We start from the raw sequence: 14,560 nt of genomic DNA, 5'->3' as shown, positions 1-14,560 counted from the left end.
TATCTTAAAGGATAAGAAAGAAGGTGGCCTTGGTATCGAGAATTTAGAGAAACAAAATGAAGCCTTTATCATGAAACTTTATTGGAACCTGACAACAAATAAATAAGCCTTGTGGGTCAAGCTCCTAGGAAATAAATATGGTTGTAGTTGAAAGAATTTGCCTCACATTACAAAGAAAAGGAAGTATTCTCTTACTTGGTAATGCATATGGGCTGTATGGGATAAATTTAAAGAAAGAATTGGTAAGAAGATTTGTAATGATAAAAATACTTCATTCTAGTTTGAGAACTAGTCAAAAATGAATATCCTACTTATGGAACTTATACCTGATATAAATACTTTGATTGATAGAGATGAATCAGTTACTAATTATGTTTATCATATAAGAGAGTAGGAAATTATTAGATTAGGATAGTGGTTCCATCTTAACTTAGTTACTTAAGTGACTAGTGCTTATCTACCTAGTAAGGAGAGAAGAGGACAAACACTTTATGAAATCTTCCACTGATGATTTTTTCACTATTAAATCTCCCTATAATTTTCTAACTATAGGTACCTGAATAAATGCTTATAACATTGGAAGGTACTCTAGTGTCGGCTAATTATGAAGAAAATCAAATCCTTCATATGGTTATTCTCATGTGGAAGAAGACATACCACAACACTACACAGAAGCAAAGGTCTTGAAGTAAAAAATGAGTGTCCTTCTAGTTGTAACACAATTGAAGATGACAAACACTTGTTAAGGGATTGCTCAAATAGGATAAATGATGGAAGGCCATTATAGCTAGTGAACACTAGAGCACCTCTGTCAACCTTTATGGTACTAATTGAGTAAAATGGAATTTGTTGCACGATATTGGTAAAGTGTTTACTAGTAAATTACCATGCAATATTCTTTTTAATTATGTTTGTTGGGATACTTGGGTAGCTAGATGTAGAAAACTTTTTGATGAGAATGCCCATAAGCAAAGCTTTGATGTTCTTTTATCCTTTTTTCGTGCTATCGCTAGCTTTGATTTAATCAGGGATGCCCCTTTTTTGAGTTATGGACATAATATTAGTAGGAAGAAAGTTCTTGAAAAAAAAAAAACAGAGTATGTTAGATTAGAAGTGGATGGTGTTGTTAATACTAAGGATAACTTTAGTTATGATGGCATAATTTGGTATGAGAATGGAATGTGGAAAAGGGGCTTCACATGTAAATTGTTAGCTATTCCACGAGCCATTGTAGAAATTATTGTTATTTTTTAAGGGTTTTGATCTTTTTTGAAAAGATGACTACAAAAATATTCGGATCATTTTAAACTATATTGAGGCTACTAATCTGGCAACTTAAGGGTGTAATGATACTCATCTGTTCAACGACAGTATTATTGTCACCAAGAAATTGATCCACAAAGATTAGAAGCTAAAATTCTCACATGTTGTTGGGGAAGAGAATATTCTAGTGAATAGGCCGGCCAAGTTTTTTCATGCCTTTCTTAAAAATTTTTGTATTCTTAATCATCCTCCAACGTTCCTACACGGGTTGAAAAATGATGAAAGATCCTTCTTGCATGTTGAACTTTATGAGTCGAACGCTCCTTAATTGTTAATGTATGTTTTTAGTATTATTCAAATGAAAAAAAAAGAAGAAGGAAGATTTGGTCCAGCTTGTATTGTGTTACGATTATGAGATGTGGAAAATTGGGGCAATGATACAAAAGGGTGAATGAGGTACGTCCGCTTCATCTGTCTCCATCCCAGCTCCACACGCAACTGACGACGACTCATTGTCACGCCACTGCTCCACTTGCCATTTCATCGTCATCATCAAATAGTGCTAATTCAAGTTTTCACATTTTTCAATACATTGTTCTTTTTAAATGTCTGTATAAAACATGGGCTTACAATTTGTTGAATTTTGTAAAAATTAACGAAAAAATAATAATAAAATTTCTCAAAAATATATAAGTAATAATTTAATCTTTTAAAATATTATAATTTTTTTAAAAATCTTAAAAACTTTTCTGTCATTAATAAATTTATATAAATTATTAAATTATTTTTATTAAAAATAAATAATTCATAAGTTTTGTTTAAATATTTACAACTTTTTACCTTATATTTGCAAAAATATAATAATAAATAAAAAATTTAACATGTAAAGTTATAATTTACTGTTGTATTGTTGCGAATACAAAAAAAAATTATAAATATTTAAATAAAACTTGTGAATAATTTATTTTCAACCAGAGTAATTTAATAATTTATATAAATTCATTAATGATAGAAAAGTTTTTAAAAACTTAAAAAAAATTATGACATTTTGAGAGATTAAATTATCATTTATGTATATTTCAGGGGAATTTTATTGTTATTTTCTCAAAATTAATTACATGCTTGTGCTGTTAATCTTTCATATCATTGGTTTACCAATAAATCATATACAATTCAGAAGAAGTAATAATACTGATTCCAGTGCGCTTTCTTGAGCTTCACCTCTTATCTTTTTTTTTTTTTTTTGGCAACAAGAAAAAGATCTCATTCAAGCCAACGGCAAAAGCCAAACACCATACAGCCCCTATCTGAATGCTAAAATTTGTACATTAAAATCAGATTCCAGCGATGGAAGCGTCTGAATAATTTCACTTTTGGCAATTCTTCATTGCAAAATCTAATGTTTGAAAATATTTCTTTAATTAATCTTAATTCAAAATATATACAACTTAATGCTTGTAATTTTTTTGTATTTATTAATCTAGATACTTATATAAAATTATTTCTCACTCTAATTGAAATTAAGAACAAAAAATAATATATATTTTTATTATAATAAAAACTTTATTGATTTATAGATTTTTAAAAAAATATTTATATTTTGAATTGAAAGAAGCATCTAATTTCTTGAGTTGCATGACATACTAACATCACATCACAGTCATAGAGCACCCCGACACTCAGAAATTAAAACAAAGGCATGTTTATAACTTGTTTTAAGAATAATTTTTTATTTTGTAGAATATAAAAAAAATTATTTGATAATATGTTTTTAAAAAAATATTTTAGAGAGAATAAAAAAATTATTTTAAAAAATCAAAAAATGAAAATATTGTTTAAATGTTTTGAAATTATTATTTTAAAGAATAAATAAAAATAAAAAATATTTTTTTATTATTTTTTTACTTTCAAAACATTTTTTGTAAAATATTAATTTTTAAAATAATAAAACAAAAAACATTTCTTTATTTTTTTTTACTTTCAAAGCATTTTTTATAAAATATTAATTTTTAAAATAGTAAAACAAAAACAACTTTAAATTCACCCAAAGTTGCCTATTTGCTATGAATTTGTATCCTTTATTCCCCCCCCCCCCCCGGGGTGGGACTTCCATTGCAGGCCCAGCCAATCTTTGGTCGTTGGTCCTATTCCAATGTCAGTTCCCCAGATTACCTGCTTGTTACTTTCCCGTTTGTGCGACTGACCGAACCACTTCCCAGCTGTCAACCTGGCCTTCATTTTTCAATTCTAAATCCTTCCCACCCAACTCAACAGCGAAGATAGATTAATTAAATAGTAATTGGAATTGAGAAGCTTGTTAGTAAAGTTGGATTTGCAACAAGCTTTAGTTAGTGTAGTTCCTGGCTGTGAGTGAGAAAAGCAGAGAGAGAGAGAGAGAGAGAGATGGTGGTGAGGAAGGTGGGGAAGTACGAAGTCGGGAGGACAATTGGGGAGGGAACCTTCGCCAAGGTGAAGTTCGCTCAGAACACAGAGACTGGCGAGAGTGTCGCTATGAAAGTGCTCGACCGTAGCACCATCATCAAGCACAAGATGGTCGACCAGGCAAGTGTAAAATTCCCCACTTTTCCTGCTCGTGGCGATCCGTTTGTTACATAATCGGGCCTCTTCTTGTTCAAATCACGCTTCTCGTCGATGAAATGCATGACCTTAGTTGTCAAAAGCGATGTAATCCTCGAAGACGGGACTTGTTTGTTTCTTAGTAGATGCGAACGCTTCGGTGATTTCTAATACAATGATTTCTCTGAATTTCCCTCCTCCTCCTCCTCCGGTTCTTTTCATCGAAGCTGTGATTTCCCTAGCTTCTTCATTTTGTAGGCGAAACGGTTTCTTCCCGGTTGATCCTTTAGAACTAGGAGTTAATTAGTTGAGTTGCTAAACCGACAATTATAGACCCAGTAAGCTTACCAAGCTTGAATGTCTCGAGCACTTTTCACAACTACACCATGACTGTTATCCTCATCGGTGATAAAATACTAGAAATTTAAATGCAGTTATTGTAAGATTAGTGAGAATTTTAGCCACTATAAATTCCGATAAGTGACTTCGAGAAGGTGTTTTGTTTGCTATCTAGGTGCTGTTCATTTACGGATATGTTGAATATGCGAGTTTAACATGCCAAGGCTTAATGTACATGGGTATCTGAAGATCTCTGTTTTTGTTTTAATAAAAACATCTACAATCAAGGTAAGGCCAGAATTGGTTGTTTATGAAAGTCGGTAAAGCTTTTTTACTCACACCTTTTGGAGTTACGAAATACTTCAAATTGGAGGAAATTTGTCAAATTAGGTCGTTGTCTTATTCTCTGGCATCAGAAAGGAATTCTAACATTCAATTGAATTCAAATGAAAGAATGGAGAGCCCCAATCTGCCTACTAGTGTTTAGGTGTTGATAGTGTAACCCTGTGTCTGTGTACCATTCAAATTTATATAATCTGTACGAAATCTAAAAACCCAAAATGTCTGAATAAAGAGGGTTAAATACCAAAAATGATCTCAGAGGCCCTGGCCAGCCTTGGGTTGTGCATTTTTTCTATCAAGATGAAAGAAGTTTCACGGTCATGAAGTCATGAGTGCAGATGTCTCTAGTTTCCATTTGTGTTGAATTTTTCTCTATTATGCAGATCAAGAAGGAGATTTCTATTATGAAGCTAGTTCGGCATCCATACGTTGTTCGTCTGCATGAGGTATGTGATGTTTTCTGTGCAACTCATCTTTTTATGATGGCCACTAAGTCCTGCTTGGGTTTTGTTTTGAAATAAGTAGTTTGTTCGCCAAATCATGGTTAGCAATGAAGAATGACATATGGTATATAGAATTTTTTTTTAGAAAGGTTTTCAGGTCAATACAAGTGATATTAAATTTATGAAAGAGGTAATGTAACTTTTAGTCCCTCACATCTGTCTCCATTATTAATTTGGTCCCTCAATTTAGTCTCCTTAAGTTTACTTTGATTATCGATTTGGTCCTTATTGATCGAGCACAATGGCGTCATATAATTCATGTAGCCAACCCCATCTAGTGGGATAAGACTTGTTGTTGTTGTCATTGTTGTTGTATAGATTTGGTCTTTATTGTTTAAAAAGGAGGTTACCTTGTTAAAATTTGCTAACTTGGATAACAGGATAATGATGTTAGTCTTGTAGATTAATGAAAATAAGTACAATTATTTAGGTATTAATAAAAACTCTGAAGTTTTAAAAAACAAGAGAGCAAAACACATTGTAAGGGATTATATTGATAGAAATTGAACTCATTTGAGAGTTAATTTGTCCTCTTTTAATTACATATACATGCTAAATTATCAATATACTCTAGACATTATATTATTTTGAGAGTTAGTATGTATTTTAGAACTGAAAGGATTCACGTGATAATTTAAAAAAAAAAAACACAAGGGACCAAATTGACAAAAATTAAATTTAATGGACCAAATCGAAAATTTAGACAATTTTGATGGACTAAAAGTTTTATTATCCCTTTATAGAATTTCTTTCTATGTTTCTTAGCGGACTTGACATTAGTTCTGAAATCCATTATTAAGATGTTCCTCCTGCTGATTGTCATCGCTTACAAGTGCTTCCTTCTTTTGTAAATTATGATTTTTGTCAGGTTCTAGCAAGTCGTACTAAGATTTACATCATATTGGAGTTCATTACAGGTGGCGAATTGTTTGATAAAATTGTGAGTAGCTCAAGATGGACCTGTGATATTGTAGCCTTTACTGATTTTTATCATTTACTATTTCTTTAAGATCTTTATAATTGTGCAAAAATGAATGTGCAGGTACAACAAGGCCGTCTTAGTGAAACTGAAGCTAGAAGATACTTCCAACAACTTATTGATGGTGTAGATTATTGCCACAGTAAGGGAGTCTATCACAGAGATTTAAAGGTTTGCATGGACTGGGACCTGGGAAGCTGCTGGTTATCCTTATTTACGACTTTCTATTGAATGATATTTTTTCTCTCTGCAGCCTGAAAATTTATTGCTAGATTCCCAAGGAAATATAAAGATTTCAGATTTTGGTTTGAGTGCATTGCCAGAACAGGTGAGATTTTCATCAATAGCTTTGAAATCTGATTTCAACTTGCAGATGAAATGATATTAAATGGTTTGATACCTGATGAATATTCACAGGGGGTTAGTATTCTTCGGACAACTTGTGGGACTCCAAATTATGTAGCTCCTGAGGTAAATGCAAAGTTGGATCAAAGATGGGTTGAATTTGACTCAATGTCAGCTGCAGATAGTTACTAACTCCTTGCTTCCTTTTTTATTTGGCATGCATCATTTTCACCTCAGGTACTTAGCCACAAGGGTTACAATGGAGCAGCAGCAGATGTTTGGTCCTGTGGGGTTATTCTCTATGTTCTAATTGCTGGATATCTTCCTTTTGATGAGCTGGATCTAAGTACCTTATACAGTAAGGCATGGGTTTAAACATCTAAATTATTTGCTATTAATTTCTACACACGCACACAAAGTTGATCTACCAGGTGTTATGCATGCGTACATGTGAGCGTGCCTGTGTGTGTGTGTGTGTGTGTGTAAAGAACCATGCATGATCTATCAGCCTTTTTTTTTTTTTAATGATGTATCAAATTTTAATATTGCATGTATTATTTAAAAAAATGACGTATCAAATGTTAATATTACATATATTATAGTAATTACACATCACTATATCAACATGTTGCAAAGGATTGCTATAAGGGGATCATTTTGAGTGACACTTAATATGGGTAAAGACTGGGAATGAAATGCTCGTTGGTAATCTTTTGTATTAGGTTTTGTATATTGTCTCTATATAAATGGAATACATCACCTAGGGCTGTGTGCGCCGCTATTATATTTTCTATTTCTGTGCAATTCTTAACTAGAGGTGATGGATTAGTTCCTGAAGTTTCTCACGGTGAACATAGCTTCTTAGACTGTGTTTATTTTAGAATGAAATTTGGATTATTATTAATGATAGGGTCCTTGTCTTGACTCTTGCAGATTGAGAATGCAGAGTTTTCGTGCCCTTCATGGTTTCCTGTGGGAGCAAAAGCTTTAATACATAGAATTTTGGACCCAAATCCTGAAACTGTAAGTTTTGGCTTTGCAGAACAAAATTTTATGGGCCAATATTCATGATCTCTATATAAGGGATCTTTAGAACCTGAGAATTATCAGAAAGCATCTAAGAAAAATAATTAGTATTGAAAAGATCTAGTAATTTAGGTGCCTGTACTATTGGGGCATGTTATAGTCTTATTATCTACCATTTGTTCACTTGAGTAGGCATGTTAAAATAATGCCCCTTGAATTAGTTATTAATACTAAGAATCGAATGGCTAAACCTTGCATCATGTATAGTGTTAACCTTATTAGACTAATTTTGTTATGTAAGATGGATAAATTCTTATGCTTGTTTTTAGTTTATGAATGTATTGTAATAGTGTTACTTCTTTATTGAGTGAATTCAACATTTTTGGTAAAATTTATTGAGATTCTGGTTGTTTTTTACTAGCCTTCTTTCCTCTCTGTCCCTTTTGTGTGCATGTGTGCTTGTGCATTTGCAGCGTATAACCATCGAACAGATAAGAAGTGATGAGTGGTTTCAGAAGAACTATGTTCCTGTCAGTCTTCTCGAGTATGAGGATTTCAATCTGGACGACATAAATGCAGCTTTTGATGATGCTGAGGTCAGTATCACTTTTAAATTCTTCATCTTGTTGAGCTGAATTCTCCTGGTTTCTCCAATTAAGGGGCTGGATTACTTTTTGATAGTGTATCCAGGTGGCAATTATTAGAGATAAAGAAATCTAATTAAGAATTCTCACATCTAGAAGATAAGAGATAGATTAAGAATATATAAAGCTTATGATGTATCTAACCAAATAGCTTAAATTATTTTGGTAAAGTAGACTACCTTCATATGCTCTTAGTATAAAGAGTTTAACAGCAATTACTTTCTCAGTTTTGATGACACATTGATTGATTTGTCATTGAAGGATCAAAGGGTCAATCAACCGTGTGAGAATGAAGTCGGGGGTCCATTAATGCTTAATGCATTTGACTTGATAATTCTATCTCAAGGTTTAAATCTTGCAACAATCTTTGATCGTGGACGGGTAATCATCTGTATTCTTGTTTGTCTGCAAACTGTTCAGTAATCATAATATCCAATTGCCTTCAAATAGACAGATTATAAGTCCATATAAATATCGTATGAGGTGGAACTTCATATGTTGAGTTTGTGATCTTTTACCAAGTAAACAGGCCGGCTGTTATAAAATATGCTTTCATACCTTGTTACTCTGTCAATTTTACTCAAGGTCTGAGGCTCTTAATATTTGTCATATCTAGGGTTCAGGTGTAATGTTTGTTTTCCAAATATCTTTACAGGATTCCATGAAGTACCAAACACGCTTTATCTCTCAAAAGCCAGCGAAGGTTGTTTTATCAAGCATGGAAGTTGTGGCTCAATCAATGGGATTCAAAACACATATTCGCAACTATAAGGTGCGTGTCCTGTGATATGCTTAGTAGATTGTTTTACCACTTTTCCGCTCCCACATCGGCTCATCCTGCCGCCGAAGTTGCTCTGGATTCTATTTTTTCCTTTTTCAACGTCACACAGATATATTTTGACTAGAGATTAATGTTGCTTAAAGTTCTTATTAATCCGGAGGCATATTGCCATGAATTTTCAGATGAGAGTAGAGGGTATTGCAGCAAATAAAACTTTTTTCTCTGTGATCCTGGAAGTAAGTTTCTTTCCCTCTGCTAACTGCCGAACACATCATTAACAGTTTGGCTAATTATTTAGTCCATTTCTTCTTCTTGTCTGCAGATTTTTGAAGTTGCTCCGTCATTCTTCATGGTGGACATTCAAAAAGCAGCTGGAGACGTAGGTGAATACCTCAAGGTCAGTTTTTTTTTTTTTTTTTGTTTAGGAATGCTTTAATGTTTGATCTCTCCTCCACAGCCGCCAGTTTCTTGAATTTTAATTTTATGACTAGAGTTGCCTCCTTTGTGTTGCAGTTTTACAAGAACTTTTGTGGCAATCTTGATGATATCATCTGGAAACCGCCTTATGAAGAAAGCAAATCGAGGAGCTCCAACAATAAAAGTAGAAGGCGATCCTTTCACTTCATGTGATATCTTTTGCTCTCATACACTTTGGAAAAGAGAAGGGGGAAAGTCTCGTTTGACATATAAATATTTGGGCCTTGTGAAGCCAGGTTAAAGCTCGCTTGCCTTTTTAACTCCACCGCTTTCCTTTTCTCTAACCCGCGCCCTGCTTTGCGATGTCATGTGGAATAATATAAAGTCCAAATTGCACACAGAAACAGGGAAGACAAGAAAATACTATACATAATCCACATCATTATACCTTTGGTTTTTGTACATCTATTCATGTCAGTTTTAGTTATAACATTATCGTTTATCGTGTAGTATTTCATACGTTAATTGTCAATTGATATGTTTGGAAGTTACCTTAGATTCAGCTATCAGAATATGGAAGTGCAGAACTTCCATCAGCTGTAATTTTCGTTGGGATTGCTTTCTTGGTTTTGAATAGAAATAAAAGCAAATGAATACTTTGGCCAAAAAAGAAAAAAGAAAAACAAATGAATTCGGTTCATGCCTAAATATAGCTCCTATTTTTTTTCTTAGTTTTGAAAACCGAAGCCGCTGCTTTAACCTGTTGGTTTGGGAACTGATCACTAGTTCGGTCTGACTGATGCCAGAAAATTGGCCTTTTTAAAATCGGTAAAAAACCTGATCAAAAATCGAAAAAAACTAAACCATTTCAAATAGTGAAATCGGAAAAAAAAAGGATAAAAAATTAAAATTCCTTTTCATTGCACAGTTCGAACCAAAGTTATAAATTTTGCTAGCATGCAACTTAGCTCACGTTTTCCGTTTATACCCCATGACTTCTATGTGACAATGGTACCTCCAACTTCTTACGTTCTTCGATGTGGAACCTGGGTAGGAATAATAATGAGTATGTAAAGTATAAATAAAGGCTGCTTTTTGTCCTCTTTATTCTCATTAATGCTTATTAATTCATTTTACTTAATCCTTTTTTTATGATATAAACACAATTACTTAATTTTTAGACTTCTAATTATTTATCTATATTTTTGTATGAAGTTTATGTTTTAAATTTAGTTTTAATAAGTCTCCTAAAAATACCTTATAGATTGTCATTTTTGTATGTAACTGATGTTTATCAATGAACGCTGAATAAGTTTGGCCTCAGCTTTCAATTTCATTTATCTTACAATAATTTTTTAATCATTATCAATAGATAGTAATTCTTTTAAATATTTATTATCAATATCATGCACTAATAAAATGATATTTCATTAGAATAGAGTAAACATTCATAAAATCTCATTTTATAAATTTAATCTTATAAAATAATATTTTTAAGCTATTATTTATAATATAATATAATATAATATTTAATATATAAAATTTTTAATACAATAATTTAATTATAAATGGTTTGACCACGATTCAATCCCAGTTTAACAACTGATCCATGAAACGCTACTATAACTTGACAGATAATCAGTTCAATTTTTTAAACCTTGATATTTTTACATGCTTGCCATCAAGTTTATTTTTCATATCTTTGTGTGCCCCCAAAAAAAAAAAACTGAACTTCAAACTTCTCTTCGTTTAGAGCCTTACTTGGCCGCGGAGAGAAGCCAGGTGTTTGATTAGACTATGCAAGATTTCTTTTTCAAACTGACCTCCTATGTCAACTAAAACAAAATATGTAAAGTTAATGCAAGAGTTGAAACTTTATCAACATTGAATCATGTGTTACTATTAAGTACAAGTACAACAGGTATAAAAAAGCGACTCGCTTTAGACGGTCAGCTTTTGATAGACAGTTCTGGGATTTATTACTGGTTCTTTGAGGATATATCAGACAAATCCTCCGAAATCCCCACAAGAACATTGCCCATCGACAAACTTATGAAGCCGCTTGCTATCTCGTATGACAATTTCTCTGCCAGTCAGTTTTGAGACGTACTTAATAAAATTGTGACAATCCCTGCACATTATTGTACTCTTGACAATTCTTACTGGAGAAGAATTTGGCAAGTTCTCCAACCCAAATACAATGGCCAGCTTCTCACTATGATAAAAAGCTTGTGTCCTCGGGACTGATGATGCCTTTTCCTCTTCCTCTTCCTCGCTAAACTCCATATTTTCTAATGACTTGTATCCAAGATTTTTGGCTTCGGCAATCAAATCCTCCAGTGATTGATAGACTATTGAACTCTCAGGACGTCCCTTGTCATTAGGCTTAAACGAATAGACCTTATCTTTGATAAAAATTCGGCTCAAATCCTTTAATTTACCAACTTTCTCTTCTTTCATTATCTTTCTCACCCTTGAAACATCCTTGTATCGCCCAGCAGAGATGTACATGTTCAACAATAAAACGTATGTCTCAGTATCTTTCGGCCTGAGATTAAGTAATTGTTCAGCAGCGTAAAACGCCAACTCTAAATTTCCATGGCTTCGACAACCTGCAATCAAGTTAGACCAAATAAACTCGCTGGGCTCAAAACCCATTTTCTTAATGAATTTGAAAGCTTCCTCTAGCCGACCCAACCTCACAAACATGTCAATCAAACAACCATAATGGTCCATCACCGGTTTTATTTTATATTCTTTCTGCATAATCTCAAAGTATCTGAGTGCTTCATTGACCAAGCCAGCATGGCTACACGCTGATAGAATACCCACAAAAGTGATCTCGTTTGGTCTCACTCCAGCTAATATCATATCCTCGAAAAGATCCAGTGCTTGCTGAGACCTACCATGCTGTGAATAACCTGTAATCATGGATGTCCATGATATCATGGTTCTAGTAGACATCTCTAGAAATGCTTTGCTTGCCCTCTCAATGCTTCCGCATTTATTGTACATGTTAATTAGTGAAGTACCCACCACCACATCAGACAAGAACCCAGTTTTGATGGCCTGAGCATGAATTTGTTCCCCCTGTTCCGAAGCCACCAATCTACTACAAACACTCAAGACACTTGAAAAGGTAAATAGATCAGGTTTCATGCCTGATCGATTTAACTTCAAGAAAAGATTAAGCGCTTCAGTTCCACTCCGGTATGTCGAAAAATCATCCTTGGCGAGTTCCATCATTTGTGAATGTCCAGCAATCATCGCATTCCATGTAACCAAACTGACCCTTTCCATTCTATTAAATAGCCTCCGAGCCTCGTCAATCCAACCACATTTGAGATATAGATACGTTAAAGAATTCCTGATGCGTAAGTTTGAATCATAACCAAGTTTAGTACAAAGTGAATGAATTTGCGTCCCCTGTTCTATGGAGAGAATTTCACAACATAGGCCCAACACACAAGCTAAAGTAAATTCATTAGGCTGTATATTCTCAGAAAGCATCTCAGAAAAAATGTTTAAACCCATTGTAGCTTTCCCATTGTCACCACAGGCAGAAATAGCTGCAGTCCATGAAATAACATTTTGTTCCTTGATTCTTTTAAATGCTCTTAAAGCATAATCCAATCTGCCACATTTGGAGTATAAGCTACAGAGGGCATTGCCAATGCTTGTGTCAGAGTCGACATGATATTTGATTATGAAAGCATGAAACTGATCCCCTAACTTCACAGAGTTCAAGCACGTGCATGCATTGAGAGCTATAGCAAGAGAGTAATTCGAAGGATAAGATCCCGCACCCAGCATTTCTCGGAACACTCGAATGGCATTCTCTGGCTCCGAATTCTGCACATAACCCACCATTAATGTGGTCCATGAAATAACATTTCTTCTGGGCATATTGTCAAATACCTTGCGAGCACTCTCTATGTTTTTACATTTAGCATAAACATTGACGAGAAACGCCATGACAAATACATCTTCATGGGTACCCGTTTTTACGATGTGGCCATGAACAATTTGTGCATCTGAAATAGAACCCGTATCCAGACATTGTTGCAACAAGGGAGCGTAGAAAGATGTCTCCACCGTTCTGCCCTCTTCTATCGCCGAAAGTGCTTCTCGGAAGTCCAGATACCTTTTATCTAAACTTCCATCTAAATGCGTAAATCGGTGACTTTTCTGGAAAGAAATGCTTGGATTCTGTAGGTATAAATTGCAGCTTATTATCAAGTTTGCGATTCGACGTAAAGAAACGGATATAAATACAGAATTGCAGCTGATGATGTAAGTAGTCGCGACTTTCACCCAAAAAAAAAAAAGAATGAGTATTCAAGAGTCGCGGTGATCATATATGATTTCAAATATAATCAAATTGTATACATGACACACTGAACATCCAGCGCAAGTATATAGAAATTTTCATCAAGAGAGGTACGAGAAAATGAGGGGGAGATGATAAATAACCTTTTCGCCGGGAAGGGAACTTGCAGGAGATTTTCTGATATCGGGTTCACGCTTCGGGGTTTCAGTAATAGCAACTGAAGAAGGCAGAGAAGCCATGAAGGGAAAAGGCAGAGATAGCAGAGTCGATAACAGTAATTAACTACATGATTGGCATGGTCGTGGCATGTGGAAATATATCTTCGTATGTGCCATTGCTAGTGCTTGGATATAATTGTAGGGGGAGAGGGAAAGGATATCTGATGCCAGCCAATCGTCGGGTGCTTTTATAATGAAAAATATGACACTAACACCCATAATTATCAAACTCTCAAATTAATTTTACAAATTTAATATTTTTATATTTTTAATTTAAAAAATTATGTTAACTTACTCATAAACGCGAATTAAATACAAATTTAATTGAACTCACAAGTTTACCTTTAAGGTTATCATTTTTAACTTATAAAATTATGTCAACGAATTTATAAACTCATACTAAATGCAAACATAGTTAAACTTATTAAGCTCGTCATTTTTTTAAATTGAGCAAATTAAATATATACTATGAAAAATTTAGTTTATAAATGTTATAAGACTTGATTTAAAGAAAAAAAAACTTAAAATGCAAAAACTAATATTAATAAAAAAACAAAAATAAAAAATAAGCTTTCCTATTTTAAAATTTTTATATCTTGTATATGATAATTTATCAATGTAGATGAGGTCAATTTCAATTATTAATATATTTAAATTAAATTACAATCATATTTTAGTGGTTATTTGTTAATAAATGTAAACTCTTACGAGTTTATGATCTGAGTTTGCAATACGAGTTTATATTCCTTTCACAAGTTTACTTAAACTTGTGAGTTTAACAACCTTGCTAACATCT

The 14,560-nt window shown here is 33.4% G+C and overlaps 2 protein-coding genes across 2 annotated transcripts; one reads left to right on the top strand and one right to left on the bottom strand.

Moving 5' to 3' along the window:
- The first annotated feature begins 3,372 nt into the window (after positions 1–3,372).
- LOC129294773 (CBL-interacting serine/threonine-protein kinase 8-like) lies at positions 3,373–9,778 on the top strand. The gene is made up of 14 exons (XM_054933255.1): positions 3,373–3,825; positions 4,905–4,967; positions 5,893–5,964; positions 6,067–6,174; positions 6,257–6,331; positions 6,421–6,474; positions 6,586–6,711; positions 7,282–7,371; positions 7,848–7,970; positions 8,280–8,399; positions 8,674–8,790; positions 8,982–9,035; positions 9,122–9,196; positions 9,313–9,778. Exons 1-14 carry the CDS (start codon positions 3,667–3,669, stop codon positions 9,427–9,429), a joined length of 1,353 nt encoding a protein of 450 aa, XP_054789230.1. The 5' UTR covers positions 3,373–3,666; the 3' UTR covers positions 9,430–9,778.
- A 1,288-nt stretch (positions 9,779–11,066) lies between these two features.
- Positions 11,067–13,901, bottom strand: LOC129294254 (putative pentatricopeptide repeat-containing protein At1g56570). The gene is made up of 2 exons (XM_054932471.1): positions 13,690–13,901; positions 11,067–13,425 (listed from the first exon to the last, which is right to left on the bottom strand). Exons 1-2 carry the CDS (start codon positions 13,783–13,785, stop codon positions 11,218–11,220), a joined length of 2,304 nt encoding a protein of 767 aa, XP_054788446.1. The 5' UTR covers positions 13,786–13,901; the 3' UTR covers positions 11,067–11,217.
- Positions 13,902–14,560: the final 659 nt, after the last annotated feature.

This window comes from Prosopis cineraria, unplaced genomic scaffold (assembly GCF_029017545.1).
Source record: "Prosopis cineraria cultivar Desert tree isolate PC_DT_omini unplaced genomic scaffold, ASM2901754v1 PC15, whole genome shotgun sequence".
Classification (NCBI taxonomy): domain Eukaryota; kingdom Viridiplantae; phylum Streptophyta; class Magnoliopsida; order Fabales; family Fabaceae; genus Prosopis; species Prosopis cineraria.
Note: the sequence above shows the minus strand (reverse complement) of the source record. Positions and strands in the feature narration are given on the sequence as shown.